The 17,748-nt window shown below is 39.0% G+C and overlaps 1 protein-coding gene and 1 pseudogene across 6 annotated transcripts in view; one reads left to right on the top strand and one right to left on the bottom strand.

Annotated features, from left to right (window-relative positions):
- PLEKHA5 (pleckstrin homology domain containing A5) overlaps positions 1-17,748 on the bottom strand; it is a 265,581-nt gene that overhangs the window by 23,455 nt on the left and 224,378 nt on the right. For all 6 annotated transcript variants that reach the window (XM_028491073.2, XM_028491068.2, XM_028491069.2 and 3 more), the window contains 4 exons: positions 17,552-17,701; positions 4,572-4,673; positions 1,504-1,615; positions 551-597 (listed from right to left, as the gene is read on the bottom strand). In XM_028491073.2, coding sequence (XP_028346874.1) covers positions 551-597; positions 1,504-1,615; positions 4,572-4,673; positions 17,552-17,701 — 411 coding nt within the window. The remainder of the gene's footprint in view (positions 1-550; positions 598-1,503; positions 1,616-4,571; positions 4,674-17,551; positions 17,702-17,748) is intronic.
- On the top strand, positions 8,488-9,142 carry LOC102986843 (COMM domain-containing protein 7-like; annotated as a pseudogene).

Here is a 17,748-nt window from a genome sequence, read left to right as displayed (position 1 = left end):
ACACACAGGTTAACTTTACTCTAAAGCTCAACACCAAAACAAATGTATGAAACTACTGTATTTCATTTTAAAAATAAAAGGAAAGAATTCATTTTAAAAAATCTCACTCTGTATTGTTTTGCTAATTTTTAAGAGAAAAAAACATTTCTTTTTGATTGGCTTTTATACAAAATTCAAGACCACAGATGCTTTCAACTAGGTTGACAGTATCTCTTTGTAGTTGTCATTTCTTTATGGTATGCATGATACACAGCCAACTTATCATACCAAAAAATGATAAATAAATACTCAAATTACTTAGATTAGAAAAAGTATGACAATGTTAAAGTTCTAACATAGATGAGAAGTAATGATTCAATTATTTTTCCATTAAGAAAAGGGAAGAAGATCACATTTGTTAGAAGAACCAAATTACTGAACCAGCAAAATTTCAATATCAAAACAGTAACTCAAACATATTTAGAAAACATTTTTGTTGTGAGTAAAGAAAATTCTAATTCATGTTTTAATTATAAATTAATTAATAGTTAGAGAAACAATCCAAACTTACCTCATTTTTGTATTTAACTGTTGAGAAAGGCTTTGATCCTATCATACCTATTAAAAAAATTGTAAAATATAACTACTTACACTAAACATATCTTCCTAAATCTACAGAAAAAAGGAACAATTTCATTTATTTTAAACAAAGCCTTCAGTTTCTAACCCCTCATTTATTGTTTTCTGAATTTAAAACCCATTACACATTGCTATACAGTAGAAATTAACACATTGTAAATCAACCACACTTCAATAAAATACATTTAAAAAACCCCAATACATTAAAAAATACAAACTGAAATTTCTAATATAAACAAGAGTATGGGGAAATGGGTTTTCTCAAATACTACTGGTTTAAGTATGATTTGATATAATCTTTTAGGAGAGCAATTTGGCTGTGTGTATCAAAATGAAAAATGTACACTTATTTCTCATTTCCTAGAACCCATTAGTACTAGCAGGTGTGTTTATTATGTACACAGTAATGTTCGTTACATCATGGCTTATGAAAGAAAAACAAAAAAACCCACCCACCCACCCACCCACCCAACAACCTGGAAGCAATCTTCATTGTTCATCAACACCGAAATGGATAAATTATAGTTCATCTATACAATGATTCTTACACAGCTGTTATTGTATTGTATTGTTAAGGAGAAAAAAACATATTGATGAAAAATAACATTTTCTGTTGTGGGGAAAAAACTCCCAAAACCAAAACACTGTGTGCGTTTATAATTATAGACACAAAACAATGATTCATTTTTGTGTGAGTGTGGTTGGTAAAACTTTTGCTTTCTATATTACATATAAACTTGGGTACCGATTCAATATTACAAAGTGCCTGTCTTCTAATGTCAAATATCCATTAAAATAACAAGAGAAACCCAATTCTATGTGTTATTCCATTTAGATATATTATTATGGTCAATTAGTGCAGAATAAAAGATGAAGCTAATGTACCTGTTTCTGCAGTGCCTCTCTGCTGTTTGTGTTTACTCAGTCCTTCCATGACATCCTGAATTCTCCAGAGTTCTTTCTGAAGTTGTGCACGCTGAATTCCTGCTGATTCAGTCTATCAGTGAAAATGGACAGACCACATACAGGGGGAAAAAAATCATTAAATACAGTTATAAATTCCACTAATTATATACTTAAAAAATGAGAATTGTAGTGGTTTAAGTTTTGAGAATATTTAATATGATCTGTGTGACCTCAATTTTGCAATGTCAATGGCAAAGATAAAAGAAAAAAAGCAGAGAAACAGAAAAATTTAATATTTCAGACCTACACACACTATTTCACATCTTTTCAATACGCACTGTGTTGCGTTATTTACAATCCCAGGAAGGAATACTGATTAGATGGGACTAAAAATGTGGAACCCTCCCCCAAACCAAAACCAACAAAACAAAACAAAAACACAACAGATCAGAAACTCACAAATCCCAAATTAAACAAAACATTTTTAGGGGAAAAAAGGAAAGTATTTTAGCCTCTTAAGTTCTAGAACATAGAGACATGCCAAAACAGAAAAAAAGAAAGGGCAATTTGAAGAGTTTTTACTGATAGAGTTAAATGTATTTGCAGGACAAATTTTCAGTTTTCGAAATTGATTATTGCCATTTTTACTCTATCCTAAAGTTATTTCTTTACTATCCCATTTCATGTCTCTTAGGCTAAATACTCTAACTGAAGCCAAAATAAGATCATCTTAGTAAGATTCTAGTAAAACTCTAATGACTCTTATTGATAAATAGAAAAATGATAAATATCATTTTTAGGAATATAACTATAAAAGAAATAGGTAAATAAGTACGATAACTGTAACAATTATGTCAGCCCTGAGATGTGAATACTGATAAAAACTTATAGAGAGGGAATATAAACTATAAAAATCAGATAATTGCACATATAGAATATGTATTACTTTTGCACTAATTTTAAAAATATACATATTTTTGTCTATCTGAAAGGCATACAATGAAAATCTCATTTTTGTTGTATTTTGCAATTCCTCTGGTTACTAGTTACACTGATCAACTTTTCAAACACTTGTTAGCAATGTGAGTTAAATTTTCCATTAATTAAAACTACTCATGTTGTCTATTTTTCAAATGCATTGTTTCTCCAAATTAAAAAGTTCTTTGCAAAAAAAAAAAAAGTTATTTGCAAATCTAGACAGTGACTTGTTGAATTTTTAGAGGTCAAAGATACTTCACTTCTTCCGAGCATGTCAAATTTCAAGTTGTCTATATTGTCTTCATTGTTTACTTATGTATTTATTTATTTATTTATTTATTTATTTTTTTTGTGTGTGTGTGGTATGCGGGCCTCCCTCTGTTGTGGCCTCTCCCGTTGCGGAGCACAGGCTCCGGACGCGCAGGCTCAGCGGCCATGGCTCACGGGCCCAGCGGCTCCGCGGCATGTGGGATCCTCCCAGACCGGGGCGCGAACCCGATTCCCCTGCATCGGCAGGCGGACGCGCAACCACTGCACCACCAGGGAAGCCCTACTTATGTATTTAACAAACACATATATACAGTCTGTTTTATTTGCCTGGTTCTATTCTAAGTGCTTCAAAAAAAATCAACACATTTAACCATGATAATAACCCAACAGGGGTAGGTATTATTATTATTTTCACTTTACAGCTGTGGAAACTGAGGTACAAAGCTGTTATGTAACTGGCCTAAGGTTACATGCGCAATGCTACTTCTCATAAGGTGTGTTTCTTAGTTCTTCATTTTTAAAAAAAAATGTCTAACTACTGTGGTCTTTATTATACCCTAAAAATATAGACTCATTTTGTTAATTTTTTCTGGAAATTTGGTTGGAATGGAATTGTGCTTATGGGAAGAATTTCCATTGTGATAACGTTAAATCAGGCCATCCATGAACATGGTATAGCAATTATACCTCTCCATTTATTCAGGTCTTCTCTTATGTCCTATAATATAGTAATTAAATTTTCATGATGAACTTTTTTTGTTAGGTTACATCAGGATTGGCAAACTGCTTTGGCCCATGGCTTCTTTTTTATGGCCTGTGAGCTAAAAATTAATTTTATAATATTAAGGGGTTATTAAAAACCCCCAAACACCAAAGATTTTGTGACAGAGCGTATTCACCTGCAACATCTAAAATATTTAATATCTGACCTTTCACAGAAAAAGTTTGTTGATCCCTTGGTTGTATTTTAGATGTCTACCATTTTTTTCTATTGTATTTAGTAACTTCAGTGTTCCGTACAGAAGTCACAACCACACATGGCTACTTAAATTTAGGTAATTAAAAATTCAGTTCCTCAGTCACACTAGCAACACTGCAAGTGCCCAACAGCTACACGTGGTTGGTGGTTACTATTCTGGACAGCACGCATAGAAGACAGCTGACATTCTATGAGTCAACCTTACTCTTTATTTGTTGTATTGATTTGTTGAGTCTACTGGGCTTCCAATGCAGATGACCAAATTTACATAGGCTCACAAGCATAAAGTGACTTTTATTATTTTCTTAAATATGTATTATTTCCATTCCTCAGGGCAACACTTTAAGACAGGTATTGTTATTTCAACTTTATAGATTAGAAAACAAACACCTGGAACTTGATGCCATATCTGCCTATTCACAAAACTGGATTCTTTATGCCAAATGGTGCTGCATCTTCCTCTATTCTAATAAAATAGCAGTCAAGACAATAGGCTAAGTAACGGTTTGATAAATAAGAGGGATTTAATATAGAATGGACAAGATAATTTGACACTTCAGTGCTAAGTGACATAGTTAGCTAGGAGCACAGAACACGCTAGGGCTCACCATGTGCCCAATAGGATAAAGAGCTTTTAAACAGTGAGGGATGGGCTACTTTGTGAGATCGTAAGATTCCTATCATTGAAAGTATTGAAACCCAGATGTTAGGTAGCCAATAAAGCAAAAACTGTTTAGGGTGTGAATGAAGCTAACAAGATGGGTTGTATAGTACCAGTAAAAGCCAGTTAAAACAATGTAAAAATATTATAATTCTGTACCTGAATTTCACCAAGGCGATCTAGCTGCTCTTGCATCTGGTTCCTGGTGAGAGTTACGTCGTATTCTAACTTATCATATTCTCTCCATGCTCGTTCCAGTTCCTGAAATCAGAGCTTTAATTACTTTAATGGAGAAAATGTGCTGGTGTGTTATCAATCCTGTAGTTTACAATGGACAACATAAAAAATTTTATAACTCATTTTCCTTTATTTTTTTCCTCTCTTTTTTGCTCAATTTAAGAAAAATTTACTGAGGACCTGAATTATTTATTATTGTGCTGCTGCTATACTCAAAATTACTAAAAAAAAAAAAAAAAAAACCCCAAACCCTAAACAACCAAAAAAACCCAAACAAACCCACCTGAACTATTTATTATTTATTCATTCATGACATCAAAATACTCAGTTGATTCTAATATCTAAAGAGTTTTATTTTGAGAAAATGTGTTATTTTATTCATAGTAATACGTTAAATTTTCCTTGAAAGTGATTTTTTTAAATGCACAAGAGGCATAAATAAAGCACTTTCTTATCTGACATGATTAAAATTTGTCCAGGAATAAAAATACTAAATAGGTTGTATTTTAGCATGTTGGATTTTCAATAACACCAGAAGCCTGACATGACTTCACTTAGAATAAATTTACAGTAATGTAATGAAGCTAATCCAGCTAACTAATCTAGTGAATTTTGCTCCTAGAGACTCAATAGAGGTACTACCCACCTATACTTTTCTCCTTTGGGGAAAAAAAACTACCCCCAAACCCTCAAATCACAGAGAAAACTTTCGTACTTGATCCTTATCCACCTGTCATCTATTCAATATAGAATAATTCTACAAGTGCTCAAAACTACATTGTCACGTCATTCTGCTTCAGGGAAGCTATTCCACAGGACTGTAGGTACTCTTCAGACATTTCAGAGAGTGGTATGAGGTCAAATTGATAAACTAAGGATAGGAACTATATTTGATTACTATTTCGTTACCAGTATCTAGCGTGGTGTTGGCACACATGACACAACCAAGAAATGTTTACTGAATGCTGTTGTAAAATGAATTAGTAACTCTTGTCTAAGAACTTCCCTTGACCATACATTTCTTGACTTGAACTGCTCTAAGCAAAGCTCCCCTGGGAGATGTTAGTTTAACAACAGCAATAGTTTTGGGATAAGAAAAGAGGGTACTGAATGTAGAAGAGAGGTGAAAATCATCTTAACAGTTAAAAAAAAAAAAAGCAGCAATATTCAAGTTCCTAGAGGTTCTCTATTTTCTATATTCTGCAACTAGCTTACAATTGCTTAAAAACTTAGGCAATGAAAATTACCTTTAAAAATTAAAACGAGTGTTAAAATTTGGGCAATTTGGAATAACTGCTTTTTGAATTTAAGATGTCTCCTTATAAGGTTTTTAAAAAAATTAATTAATTAATTTATGGCTGTGTTGGGTCTTCGTTGCTGTGCGCGGGCTTTCTCTAATTGCGTTGAGCGGGGGTGGGGAGGCCTACTCTTTGCTGAGGTGCGCGGGCTTCTTATTGCGGTGGCTCCTCTTGTTGAGGAGCACCGGCTTTAAGCGCACGGGCTTCAGTAGTTGTGGCTCGCAGGCTCTAGAGGGCAGGCTCAGTAGTTGTGGCGCACAGGCTTAGTTGCTCCGCAGCATGTGGGATCTTCCCGGACCAGGGCTCAAACCCGTGTCCCCTGCATTGGCAGGCGGATTCTTAACCACTGCGCCACCAGGGAAGCACATAAGGTTTTACAATGGATTACGTTTTTTAAAGAAGCAGAGATAAACCACTGGAGATTTTTTTAATCATCTCTATATTATATAATTTAGGGAGTCTATTATGCAGATTTCACAGTGAATTAAATTTTTAAAAGGCAAAGTGGTAAAGGACTAAAGATTTTAATCTCATTTATATTGTGTAAATATTACCCTCATGACTTGGCTTCAGCAAACTGTTTTCACCTGAATCAATAAGGATATTGACCTCCTTTAAGAAAAATTGCCTGGAAAACGAAAGAAAAGAAAAAAAAAAAAAAGGAATTCTCTGGCAGTCCAGTGGTTAGGACTCCACGCTTTCACTGCTGAGGACGCAGGTTCAATCCCGGGATGGGGAACTAAGATCCTGCAAGCCATGCGGTGTGGCCAAAAAAGAAAAGAAAAATTGCTTCTAGCCATCTTTTAAATTGTAAGCACCACAAAAACTGCAAATTTAAACAGTGGGCCTTTGAAGGCTTCAGGGAGGGTAAAATGAGGATAACAGACCCAGTGGCAGCCCAGCAATGAAACGAGATGACATTGCCAGGCTGACACTGAGCCTCTTTTGTAGAAAAGTTCAAGGGGAGACCAAAGGTGCTACAGAGGCAACTAAATACAAGAACATTTTAGGATGGTGGAAATTCTTGCCTTTCTTACAGAAACACATGAAAAATAGAGATTGAGAGGTAGAGGTTACGCTAGTAATATTCTAGGGGTGAAGAAACACAGTATACTTTCAGTTTTCCTAACCTGGAAAGTCCTGCCATTGTACTGTACCAGTTGGCCTGAGTCCCATTATCCTGCTGGGCCTGTTTCTGCCTTTACCTCTGGGCTACTCCAGCATTATTATGGGTGGGTAGTAACACAAGTCAACAGGGAAAGAAAGAAAAGAGGCAGCACTGGCATAACATCAGTCCTCCTAACACATGGCTGAGTATTTCATTAAAGAATTTAGTGGCTTATACAAGTATAACGTTAAAATCTTTAAATATGAGATTACTATTTTTTTGTCAAGAAGATAATATATAAGTACACTAAGGCAATTAAAAGGGGTAATGACTTGCAAATATACCATTATCTTAAAATCACAGGCACAAGTCAGTAAACACAGCAGTGCTTCCAATAAAAACATGGACCTTCATGCCATACAGTTAAGAGAATGAGTTAAATCCTGCAATTTACAACCACATGGATGAACCTCATAATGTTAAAAAAAAGCCAAATAGTATATACTACATGATTATACTTTTATAAGTTCAAAAACAGGCAAAGCTAATACAGAGTTTAAAAGTCAGGCAGGGGTGTTTGGGGAGGAGCCACCGGGAGGGGAGTTTCTGGCACGTTAGTAGAATTCAGTGCCTTGCTACAGGTGTTAGCCATATTTGCGCAGTTAAACCTGTGTACTTTTCCGAGAATATGACCTACTCTAACAAAGGTTAAAAAAAAAATGTGTGTGTGCATGTGTGGAGTTGCTAGAGAGATGGCAGAAAACTTTTAAAAAATTTGACCTAGTCCAAGTTTAGGGCTTGGAACAAGTACATTTTCATAGTGGTTACTTCTTTATAGTCTGTACTGAGGCAAGACTCGGCCACCATGGGGAAAAAAATAAAGAAACTACAAGTAGGTTTGCAATCCTCAGAGGCAATGAAACCCCAGACTACCAAAAAGATGAGAGAGGATTTTTTTAAAAATTAATTAATTAATTAATTAGTCTGCATTTGGGTCTTCATTGCTGCGCACGGGCTTTCTCTAGTTGTGGTGAGCGGGGGCTACTCTTCGGTGCGGTGCGCGGGATTCTCACTGCGGTGGCTTCTCTCTCTTGTTGCGAAGCATGGGCTCTAGGTGCGCAGGCCTCAGTAGTTGCGGCACGCAGGCTCGGTAGTTGCGGCACGCGGGCCCTAGGGCTCAGCAGTTGTGGCTCGCGGGCTCTAGAGTGCAGGCTCAGTAGTTGTGGCGCACGGGCTTAGCTGCTCCGCGGCATGTGGATCTTCCCGGACCAGGGCTCGAACCCATGTCCCCTGTACTAGCAGGTGGATTCTTGACCACTGCGCCACCAGGGAAGTCTCTGTTCTATTTTCTATTTAAAAAATGAAGGGCGGCGTGAAGGAGGAAGTCTGGGGAGGCGCGGGAGCTGCGGGTCTGTGGGGCTGAGTGGATGCCATGGGCCGCCGGCACTGCAAGCGGGACCCGACCCGTGCCCGGGGCCGTGGGCAGCTATGCGCAGCAGCTGAAGCAGCTGGGCGCGCAGAAGTTCTCAGCCCTGAAGGAAGTGCTCTTCCACTGCCTCACTGAGCCAGAAGAGGTGGAGAGGTTTCTGGCTCAGCTCTCTGAATTTGCCACCACCAAGTAAATCAGTCCCGGCCCCCTCAGAAGCATCGTGAAGAGCCTCCTCCTGGTTTCAAGTGGTGCCTTGAAGAAGAGTCTCACAGCTGAGCAGGTCCGGGCTGATTTCATAACTCCGGGTCTCAGTGAAGAGAAAGTCACCTACTTTTCTGAAAAGTGGAAACAGAATGCTCCCACCCTTGCTCGATGGGCCACAGGTCAGACTCTGATGATTCACCAGCTTATTGATATGGAGTGGACATTTAGAGTGATGTCTGGGAGCAGCGAACTGGAAAAAGTGGGAAGTATGTTTTTACAATTAAAGTTGGTGGTTAAGAAAGGAAATCAAACGGAAAATTTATACATAGAATTAACCTTGCCTCAGTTCTACAGCTTCCTGCACGAGATGGAGCGAGTCAGAACCAGCATGGAGTGTTTCAGCTGATTTCTGTCCCCCTGCATCTCCACCTCGCCCCTCCCTGCCCCCTCCTCCTCCCCGGTGACTGCTCAGAGAGGCCGCTACCTCCCAGGCCTGTGGCCCCTCCTTTGGGCCTGCTTGCCTCTTGGGAGCCCAGGTGCAAAGGTTTCTGAAAAACAAAGGATTAAGTACTTAAGGAGCCTGACAGGCTGGTCCTGAAGAGTCTTTGTTGAGGGACCCTCTACCACCTATCTCCCAGGTCACCCACCGTTCAGATATTCAGAGAAGTGATGGCATCTCAGATGCAGGAGAGGAAACAAGTTGAGTCATCTCCCTTTCCAAGTTCCAGAGTAAACAAATGGTCTATCGCTCTACGCACTGAGGACCTTCCCCCGCAAAAGAACAAGGAAAGGCTTGCTTACGGCTGAGGAAGAGGCGGACTCCGTGAATGACACACGGGGGAGCCCCCAACACAGTTTGTATGTTTGTGGTGGTGGTGCTTTGTTGATCAGTCTTTAGAGGACACCTGTGTAAGAATACATGCTGGGTCTGCTCTGAAAAAAACTGAGGCTTCACTTCAGGTTTTGCCCTGTTGTGTGTAATGAGGTGGGCCTTTTGAGGCTATTTCAGCTTGTTTTGGTTCAAGCTGACCTTCTCTGGTGGTTAGAAGAATAATAAAAAAGGTTCTGAAGAAAAGAAAAATGAAGCATAAGGCTTTGGTAAGGAATTGGCAGTAGATTTTGTTTCAAAATAGAGACGAGGCAATATATAGATATGTGACTATTAGCTTCTTAAGCGCCAACTCTTCGATTTTAAATATTACAGATAATGTCCACTACTAACCCTTGGATAATTAAAATACTGCGCTATCTAAATTTACTGTTATGTTTTGGGGATTAGGCACAAAAAATCTTAATTTTGGCCACTACCACTCAACAATAACAATTCTGTCAACTGGGTATTAGAAGCAGTTGATTTTTGAGATTAGTCAAGATAAAGTCAATCTGATTTCATTTTTACCTTCAGGATGTAGAAATTTCTTGCCATAGATTTTCTTTTTCTTGCCATAGATTTTTAAGAATGTTTAGTACTTTGAATAATTTTTTTTAAAAAAGAATGCCTTTTATGATTTTATACTTGCCTTAATACATAACTGCATCTCAAATAAAAATCACTATTTACTAAGCACATATCTTACTATACTATCTAATAATGACTACTATATTGGCTTTTAAATATTTATTTATTTATTTATCTGGTCACACTGTGCGGCTTACAGGATTTTGGTTCCCTTGACCAGGGATAAAACCTGGGCTCCCTGCAGTGGAAGCACGGAGTCCTAATCACTGGACCACAAGAGAATTCCCCAATATTGGCTTTTTTTAAACCAAAGAAGATGTTGCAAGGGACCAAATTCAAACTGTATAAAGTGAGGTTCAACTAAATCAGGCATGCTTACAGATCTACCTTTATTTTAAATTTCTAGTTTCCGATAACAATTATAGTCATCTGTTCTGGCTACTTATAATCTTTAACTCATTGGCTAATTATAATCTTTAACTCATATACTTAGTTTCTCTTCTAATCTTCTCTTTGAAACAAAACAATATTCCATCTCAAAGAAAGTCGTTACTTTTTACTGTACAAATTGAAGATATAATAAATTTTTATAATTATAAAAGTAGAAAGGGCTTCCAGGTGGCGCAGTGGTTAAGAATCCTCCTGCCAATGCAGGGGACATGGGTTTGAGCCCTGGTCTGGGAAGATCCCACATGCCGCAGAGCAACTTAGCCCCTGTGCCACAACTACTGAGCCAGCGCTCTAGAGCCCACAAGCCACAACTACCGAGCCCATGCGCCACAACTACCGAAGCCCGTGCATCTAGAACCCGTGCTCCGCAACAAGAGAAGCCACTGCAATGAGAAACCCACACACCCCAACGAAGAGTAGCCGCCACTCGCCACAACTAGAGAAAGCCTGCGTGCAGCAACAAAGACCCAAAGCAGCCAAAAATAAAATAAATAAATTTATTTTTAAAAAAAGTAGGGCTTCCCTGGTGGCGCAGTGTTTGAGAGTCCGCCTGCCGATGCAGGGAACACGGGTTCGTGCCCCGGTCCGGGAAGACCCCACAAAAAAAAAAAAAAAAAAAAAAAAAAAAAAAAAAAAAAAAAAAAATGTAGAAAAATTAGAATACAGGATAAGATGAGAAAAAAAAGACCTATTATTATGCTACCCTTTTGTTAGCATTTTTGTGAATTTTCTTTTAACCTTTCTCAGACATACACAATGGCAATTTCCAAATATAAACAAAAGTAGCCCACTAGCACCCAGATTCAACAGTTATCAATACATGGCCAATTTGGTTTCATCTACAGCATCCATTTTCTATCCCTGTGAGATTATTTGAAAGCAAACACCAGCCATCATATCATTTCAATTATAAATACTTCAGTATGAATTTCTAAAGAAAAGAAATGAAAATGAAAAAAAAAATAACAGGCAAATTCTTATTTAAATCATTAATATGTATTCCTTTAAAAAATATTTTAAAAAAAAAATATATATATTTTTGTGGTGGCACCGCAAGGCTTGTGGGATCTTAGTTCCCCGACCTGGGATAGAACCTGGGGCCCCAGCAGTGAGAGTGCCAAGTCCTAGCCACTGGATTGCCAGGGAATTTCCTAAAAACTATTTTTAACTCTAACGATTTCCCTACACCTCCCTCTTTATTCCCTTGCTACGTCTTTGTTGAAGAGAATGGGTCACTTGTTCTGTAGAATTTCTCCGACGCTAGATTTTGTTAATTGAATTCCTGTGGTATTGCTTAGTTTGCTCTTCTGTTTCCTGTATTTCCTATAAACTCCTAGTTGGATATTGAGGCTTGCTGAGATTCACATTTGATTTTCCAAACCTCACAAGTGTTGCTGGGTACTTTCCACTGCAGCACATCAGCAGGTGTATCACACCTGACTGTCTCTATTTCTGGGAATGCAGTATTGTGATCATGAAATGACCAGGGTATTTAAAAACTATCTTGAAATCTTTCAAAGCGTATTCGTGACAATTCATAGATGTCAACAGATCTTATGTTAAAAAAAAAAAATCACACTTTGCTGTCACCATAATTCTCAGTAGCTCTTTGTTACACTGAGAATGAGAATATGAAAACATTTAATGTGCAAGCTTCTCCTCAAGGAGGTTCATTTGTCATCCTCCCTTGCCCTTTTAAGTTTATCCATTCTAGTCTAAAATTCCATTTACTCATGGCCCTCCCATGCAGAAGCCGGTTTAAAACATAAATAAGTTTAATGGAAGTCTATACATAATGCTTATTCACTATGTAACCCTGGGCAATCTCTCTGTGCTTCAGTTTTCCATTTTTAACATGGTAATAATAGTACCCTTGTCAAAGGGTTAATATGTGCCTTAAGTACATGTAAAAGCACTTATAATGGAATCTGGCACTCAATAAACTGCTCCAGAAATATTCACAGTATTTCCTATTATTTCATATATTGGTCCTATTCTGCAGTAGATAAATGCATAAGCCATCTACCAGCCACCTGGGATGACTGGGGGCCTTCATACTTGTTTTCTGATATCTGAAAGTCCAATTTTAATTAATTAATTAACTAATTAATTATTTTGGTGCCAAAACCCAGGATTGAACTATGACATCCCAACTTTAGATTTCTGAGTAAGAGAATCTAGATTTGATTCCAAGTTTCAGAAAGTACAAATTAGTGACCACACAGACAGTGAAGTGGAATAGAAAGTATAGAAGCCCTAGAATTTAAAAAGTCCTTGATTTAGGTGTTGACTTTTTCGTATTGGCTCTGTCACTTTCGCAAGTCATTTAACCTCTATGAACCTGAGTTTCTTCTTCATCTGTGCAGTGGAGGTAATAAAAATGAAAATAAAATGGAGATAATAATTGTATCTATTTTGCAAAGCATTTGCTTAAGGACCAAACCAGACAATATATGTACAAAATATAGAAATACAAATATATTTTATTGGATGAGCCCCACATTCTCATCTAAGATATGTGCATAGCGTCTGCTTTACCTGGCTCCTTGAATTGTCGGAAAGAATAAAAGCAGCACCTGTTAAGTGGGTGAAGCATGAGGATATTTCTCTTACAGTGAGATAAGGCCTAATGTAAACTCCCCAAGAGAGGTGACTGCAGCAGATGTTTATGCCCTCTGCTCACCTGATTTCAAGAAACTGTGGTTCAGCTCCACGTGTGCCAGCGTTCGTGGTCAATTAGCTAGGCAGTTTGAAAATGTTGGTGAATTAAGGACCCTGGGGAAACTTCGACCAAGGAGTGACAGGTACCCTAGCCTCTCCGCCTCTCAGCGGAAAATTCTGAAACATTCAGCTCATTTCCTCAGACGGTCCCCTGAGGGTCGCCCACGGTGGTGACCAACTCAGAAGTGAAACCTCTATTGGCTTTTCTCCCTCCCTGTCTCATTTTCCACCCTCCCTCCCTCACTTCTGCTGCTTCCTGTAATCGCTCCCAAATAAACTTTCTGAGCCTGGGTCCTTATCCCAGGCTCTGCTTTCAGAAGAAAACCTAAGCAAAGACAGCAACACGTTGAAAACTTACAAGGTATAACTGACTGCTATAAAAATTTTTCTCGGGCTTCCCTGGTGGCGCAGTGGTTGAGAATCTGCCTGCTAATGAGGGGGACACGGGTTCGAGCCCTAGTCTGGGAAGATCCCACATGCCGTGGAGCAACTAGGCCCGTGAGCCACAATTACTGAGCCTGCGCGTCTGGAGCCTGTGCTCCACAACAAGAGAGGCCGCGATAGTGAGAGGACCGTGCATCGCGATGAAGAGTGGCCCCCGCTTGCCACAACTAGAGAAAGCCCTTGCACAGAAACGAAGACCCAACACAGCCAAAAATAAATAAATTAATTAATTAAAAAAAATTCTTCTCACTAATCAGGCTTAGGTTAAAAAGAAGCAGAATAAAATTAAAAAAATTAAAACGAAAGAAAGAAAAAAGAAGTAGAGGCCAGGAGAGCACACAAAGTTATTATATGCTTAAAGCATGTGTGTGTCTGGTGGGTGGGGCTTAGGGAGAGGAGACGCTGCATCAAGAATTAAATCAAGGACTTCCCTGGTGGCACCGTGGTTAAGAATCCGCCTGCCAATGCAGGGGACACGGGTTCAATCTCTGGTCCGGGAAGATCCCACATGCCGCGGAGCAACTAAGCCCATGTGCCACAACTACTGAGACTGTGCTCTAGAGCCCGTGAGCCACAACTACTGAAGCCCACGCATCCAGAGCCTGTGCTGTGCAACAAAGAGAAGCCACCGCAATGAGAAGGCCATGCACTGCAATGAAGAGTAGCCCCCGCTCACCGCAACTAGAGAAAGACCGCGCACAGCAGCTAAGACCCAACGCAGCCATAAATAAATTTACTTATTTATTAAAAAAAAAAGAATTAAATCAAGGGACTTCTCTGGTGGTGCAGTGGTTAAGGATCCGCCTGCCAAGGCAGGGACACGGGTTTGAGCCCTTGTCTGGGAAGATCCCACATTCTGTGGGGCAACTAAGCCCGCGAGCCACAACTACTGAGGCTGTGCTCTAGAGCCCGCGAGCCACAACTACTGAGCCCGCGTACCTAGAGCCCATGCTGCACAGCAAGAGAAGCCCCGCAATGAGAAGCCTGCACACCACAACGAAGGGTAGCCCCTGCTCTCCACAACTAGAGAAAGCCCGGTGCAGCAACAAAGACCCAACGCAGCCAAAAATAAAATAAATTAAAAAAAAAAAAAAGAATTAAATCAAACACAAAGGGAACACTGCTTTACATGTTTACCTTGTGTTAATCCTAGTTTTAATACCTTAGTGGCCGACCAGGTGAGGAGAAGATGTTCTCAGAATCAAAGCTTTGATCTATGGAGGCCTTAATGTTATACCTCTTATGTTGTATCTTTTATAACTCAAGGCTTGGATTTGAACCAATGCCCCAAATCAACTGTGAAAAAATCAGAGGAATCCTTTGGGATTCTGCTGGCATAAATGTAGTTCAAATTTACGTCTAATCAACATCCATTGAGTGCCAACCATATGTCCAGCATGTTGTTATAAACCCATCATTTATAGCCTTAAGCTACGAAAATGAGCATGTTTACATAAAGGCACAAATAACATACTTTGTATTCTATGCATTAAAACATGTCTTAGAAGAACATATTGAGAGTTTGTAATGACCACTGAATAATGCTGAAGGCAAAGAAAAAAAAAACCCAGGAAAGTGATTACATGGGATAACAACCAGAAAATGAGATACTCAAACATGATTAATTTCTTTGAACATATTCTGATAAAACTTCCATCAGGACTGGAGTTACCTTGGGATGGAGCAAATTCTAAGCCTACTAATCAGATTTAAGTTATGAAACCTATTTGGTAAGGGAAGAACAGTTTAATGGAACATAGTACATCCCTAGAACTTTCCATAACAGACATGAAATAATGAAATAGTTTCTAACTTAATTTTGATTTGACTCAGGTTGTCACAGGGATACTGAGCTTTTCATTAGCTTGGAACTGACAGCTTAACCCCTCTTCCCCTTTCTTATCTCATAATCTGCATCCTCTATTTCAGTCAGCCAGTCAGTTCTATTTTTTGCTTCTCCAAACATACCCTGCACATTCTCATCTCTGGGCTATGGTTCAGAGCATTTTGTCCTGTGTGAACTTCCTCTTTCTTCCAAATCCTACCCATCACTGACGAACTAAATGACCTCTCGCTTGCAGACAACATTTTAGGTTCATATAGCTTCTTTATGATGATATTATAAAAAGCCATGTAGATCTAAGTCTTCAGGACTATGGTTAGAAGACCTGCATTTGACCTCTGGGCATTGCATTTATTTGCTTTGTAATGTTGGGTAAGTCATTCAGTTCAATCATTCATCAGATTTTCTTGGTGCGGGGGCTGCGTTGGGTCTTCGTTGCTGTGTGTGGGCTTTAGCTGTGGTGAGCGGGGTGGGGGGGGCACTCTTCATTGCGGTGCGCAGGCTTCTCGTTGCGGTGGCTTCTCTTGTTGTGGATCATGGGCTCTAGGCGCGCAGGCTTCAGTAGCTGCAGCACACAGGCTCAGCAGTTGTGGCTAGTGGGCTCAGTAGTTGTGGTACACGGGATTAGTTGCTCCCTGGCATGTGAGATCTTCCCGGACCAGGGATGGAATCCATGTCCCCTGCATTGGCAGGCGGATTCTTAACCACTGTACCAACAGGGAAGTCCCAATAATAGTATTTTTTAAAAAAAGAATAAGTATATTAAATATAAGGTACTTAAGAGGCACAAAAACCAAGTTTTGATTTATATAAAACCATGGTATATTCCTTTAAAAACAGTTCATGTTTGGAATGTGAAATTAGGGTTTAGAATTGAAGTCATGTTGAGATTCTGGTAGCTTTGCAGCTTGGAAAGACCTCTCTTAGTTAAGCTATACTGTCTGTGGACTTTCTTAAAAGGTAGCTGCCCCCTAAACAGCCCACTGAAGGTATAGACAAGGGTGTGTTAGCAGTTTTCTATAACAGGTGGTTTTTCCCCCCTTCAAAGGGCTGCTTGGGCAGGTGCTCTTACTGTCTTTAGAAATGATGACATCACAGGATCTAAAGCAGACTGTTTAAACTCATAAAACACTCAATTTATATACTCTAAGTAAGACTTTTAGATTTGATAATCCCAAGAGACTCTATCAAGTAACATGACTATGGGTTAAAAGATTCTGCTAATTATATTTCTCACTCAAAACTATCATCTAGGGCTTCTCTGGTGGCACAGTGGTTGAGAGTCCGCCTGCCGATGCGGGGGACACGGGTTCGTGCCCCGGTCCGGGAAGATCCCACGTGCCGCGGAGCGGCTGGGCCCCTGAGCCATGGCCGCTGAGCCTGCGCGGGCCGCTGAGCCTGCGCGTCCGGAGCCTGTGCTCCGCAACGGGAGAGGCCACAACAGTGAGAGGCCTGCGTACCGCAGAAAAAAAAAAACAAAAAAAACCCTATCATCTAAACTTAGATCACACTGCAGCTATAAAATGGTAACGTTGACAGCGTCTTAAAAGCATTTCACGGGAGCCTGTAATTGAAATGGGTGGTTAAATGAATCCAATTACTACCTTCCAAAAATTTTATAATAAAACATTTATTTTCTTAACACAATAAATTTTAACATTTTTAAGAACTTTTCATTTTCATAATATATAATCAGGTGTATTTATCTTCTCTGTAAAACTATTTCACAAAGAACAAAAGCCCCACTAATTAAAAAAACAAAGACCACCCTTTGTTTTTATTATTTACTAATAATAACAAATTAAATTTTTGTTATAATAAAGAAAAATCCTAAAGAAAGCCCAATTAAATAGAGATATAAATAAATAGGAAAAAAGAAGAAAAGAAGAAAAAGAACTACGTAACATTCCAGTGACTCTTACTAGGACAGAAAATCTGCTACTTACGGCAGTGGCTCGAGAGAGTTCTCTACACGTGCTAAGCAGTCCATTTTGTAAATCGTCCCTCTGTAACACCACGGTCTGAATGGCTGCTGGGTTATCTGCATTCATTTCTATCTCTTGGCTGGCTGACAGCAAAGCTTGCTCAAGCGTGTACTATTATAATAAAAATGATGACACTTAATATTCTGCATCATCGAATT

Source organism: Physeter macrocephalus, chromosome 6, assembly GCF_002837175.3.
Source record: "Physeter macrocephalus isolate SW-GA chromosome 6, ASM283717v5, whole genome shotgun sequence".
Lineage (NCBI taxonomy): Eukaryota > Metazoa > Chordata > Mammalia > Artiodactyla > Physeteridae > Physeter > Physeter macrocephalus.
The sequence above is the reverse complement of the archived record's forward strand: the minus strand, read 5'-3'. Positions and strand labels throughout refer to the sequence as shown.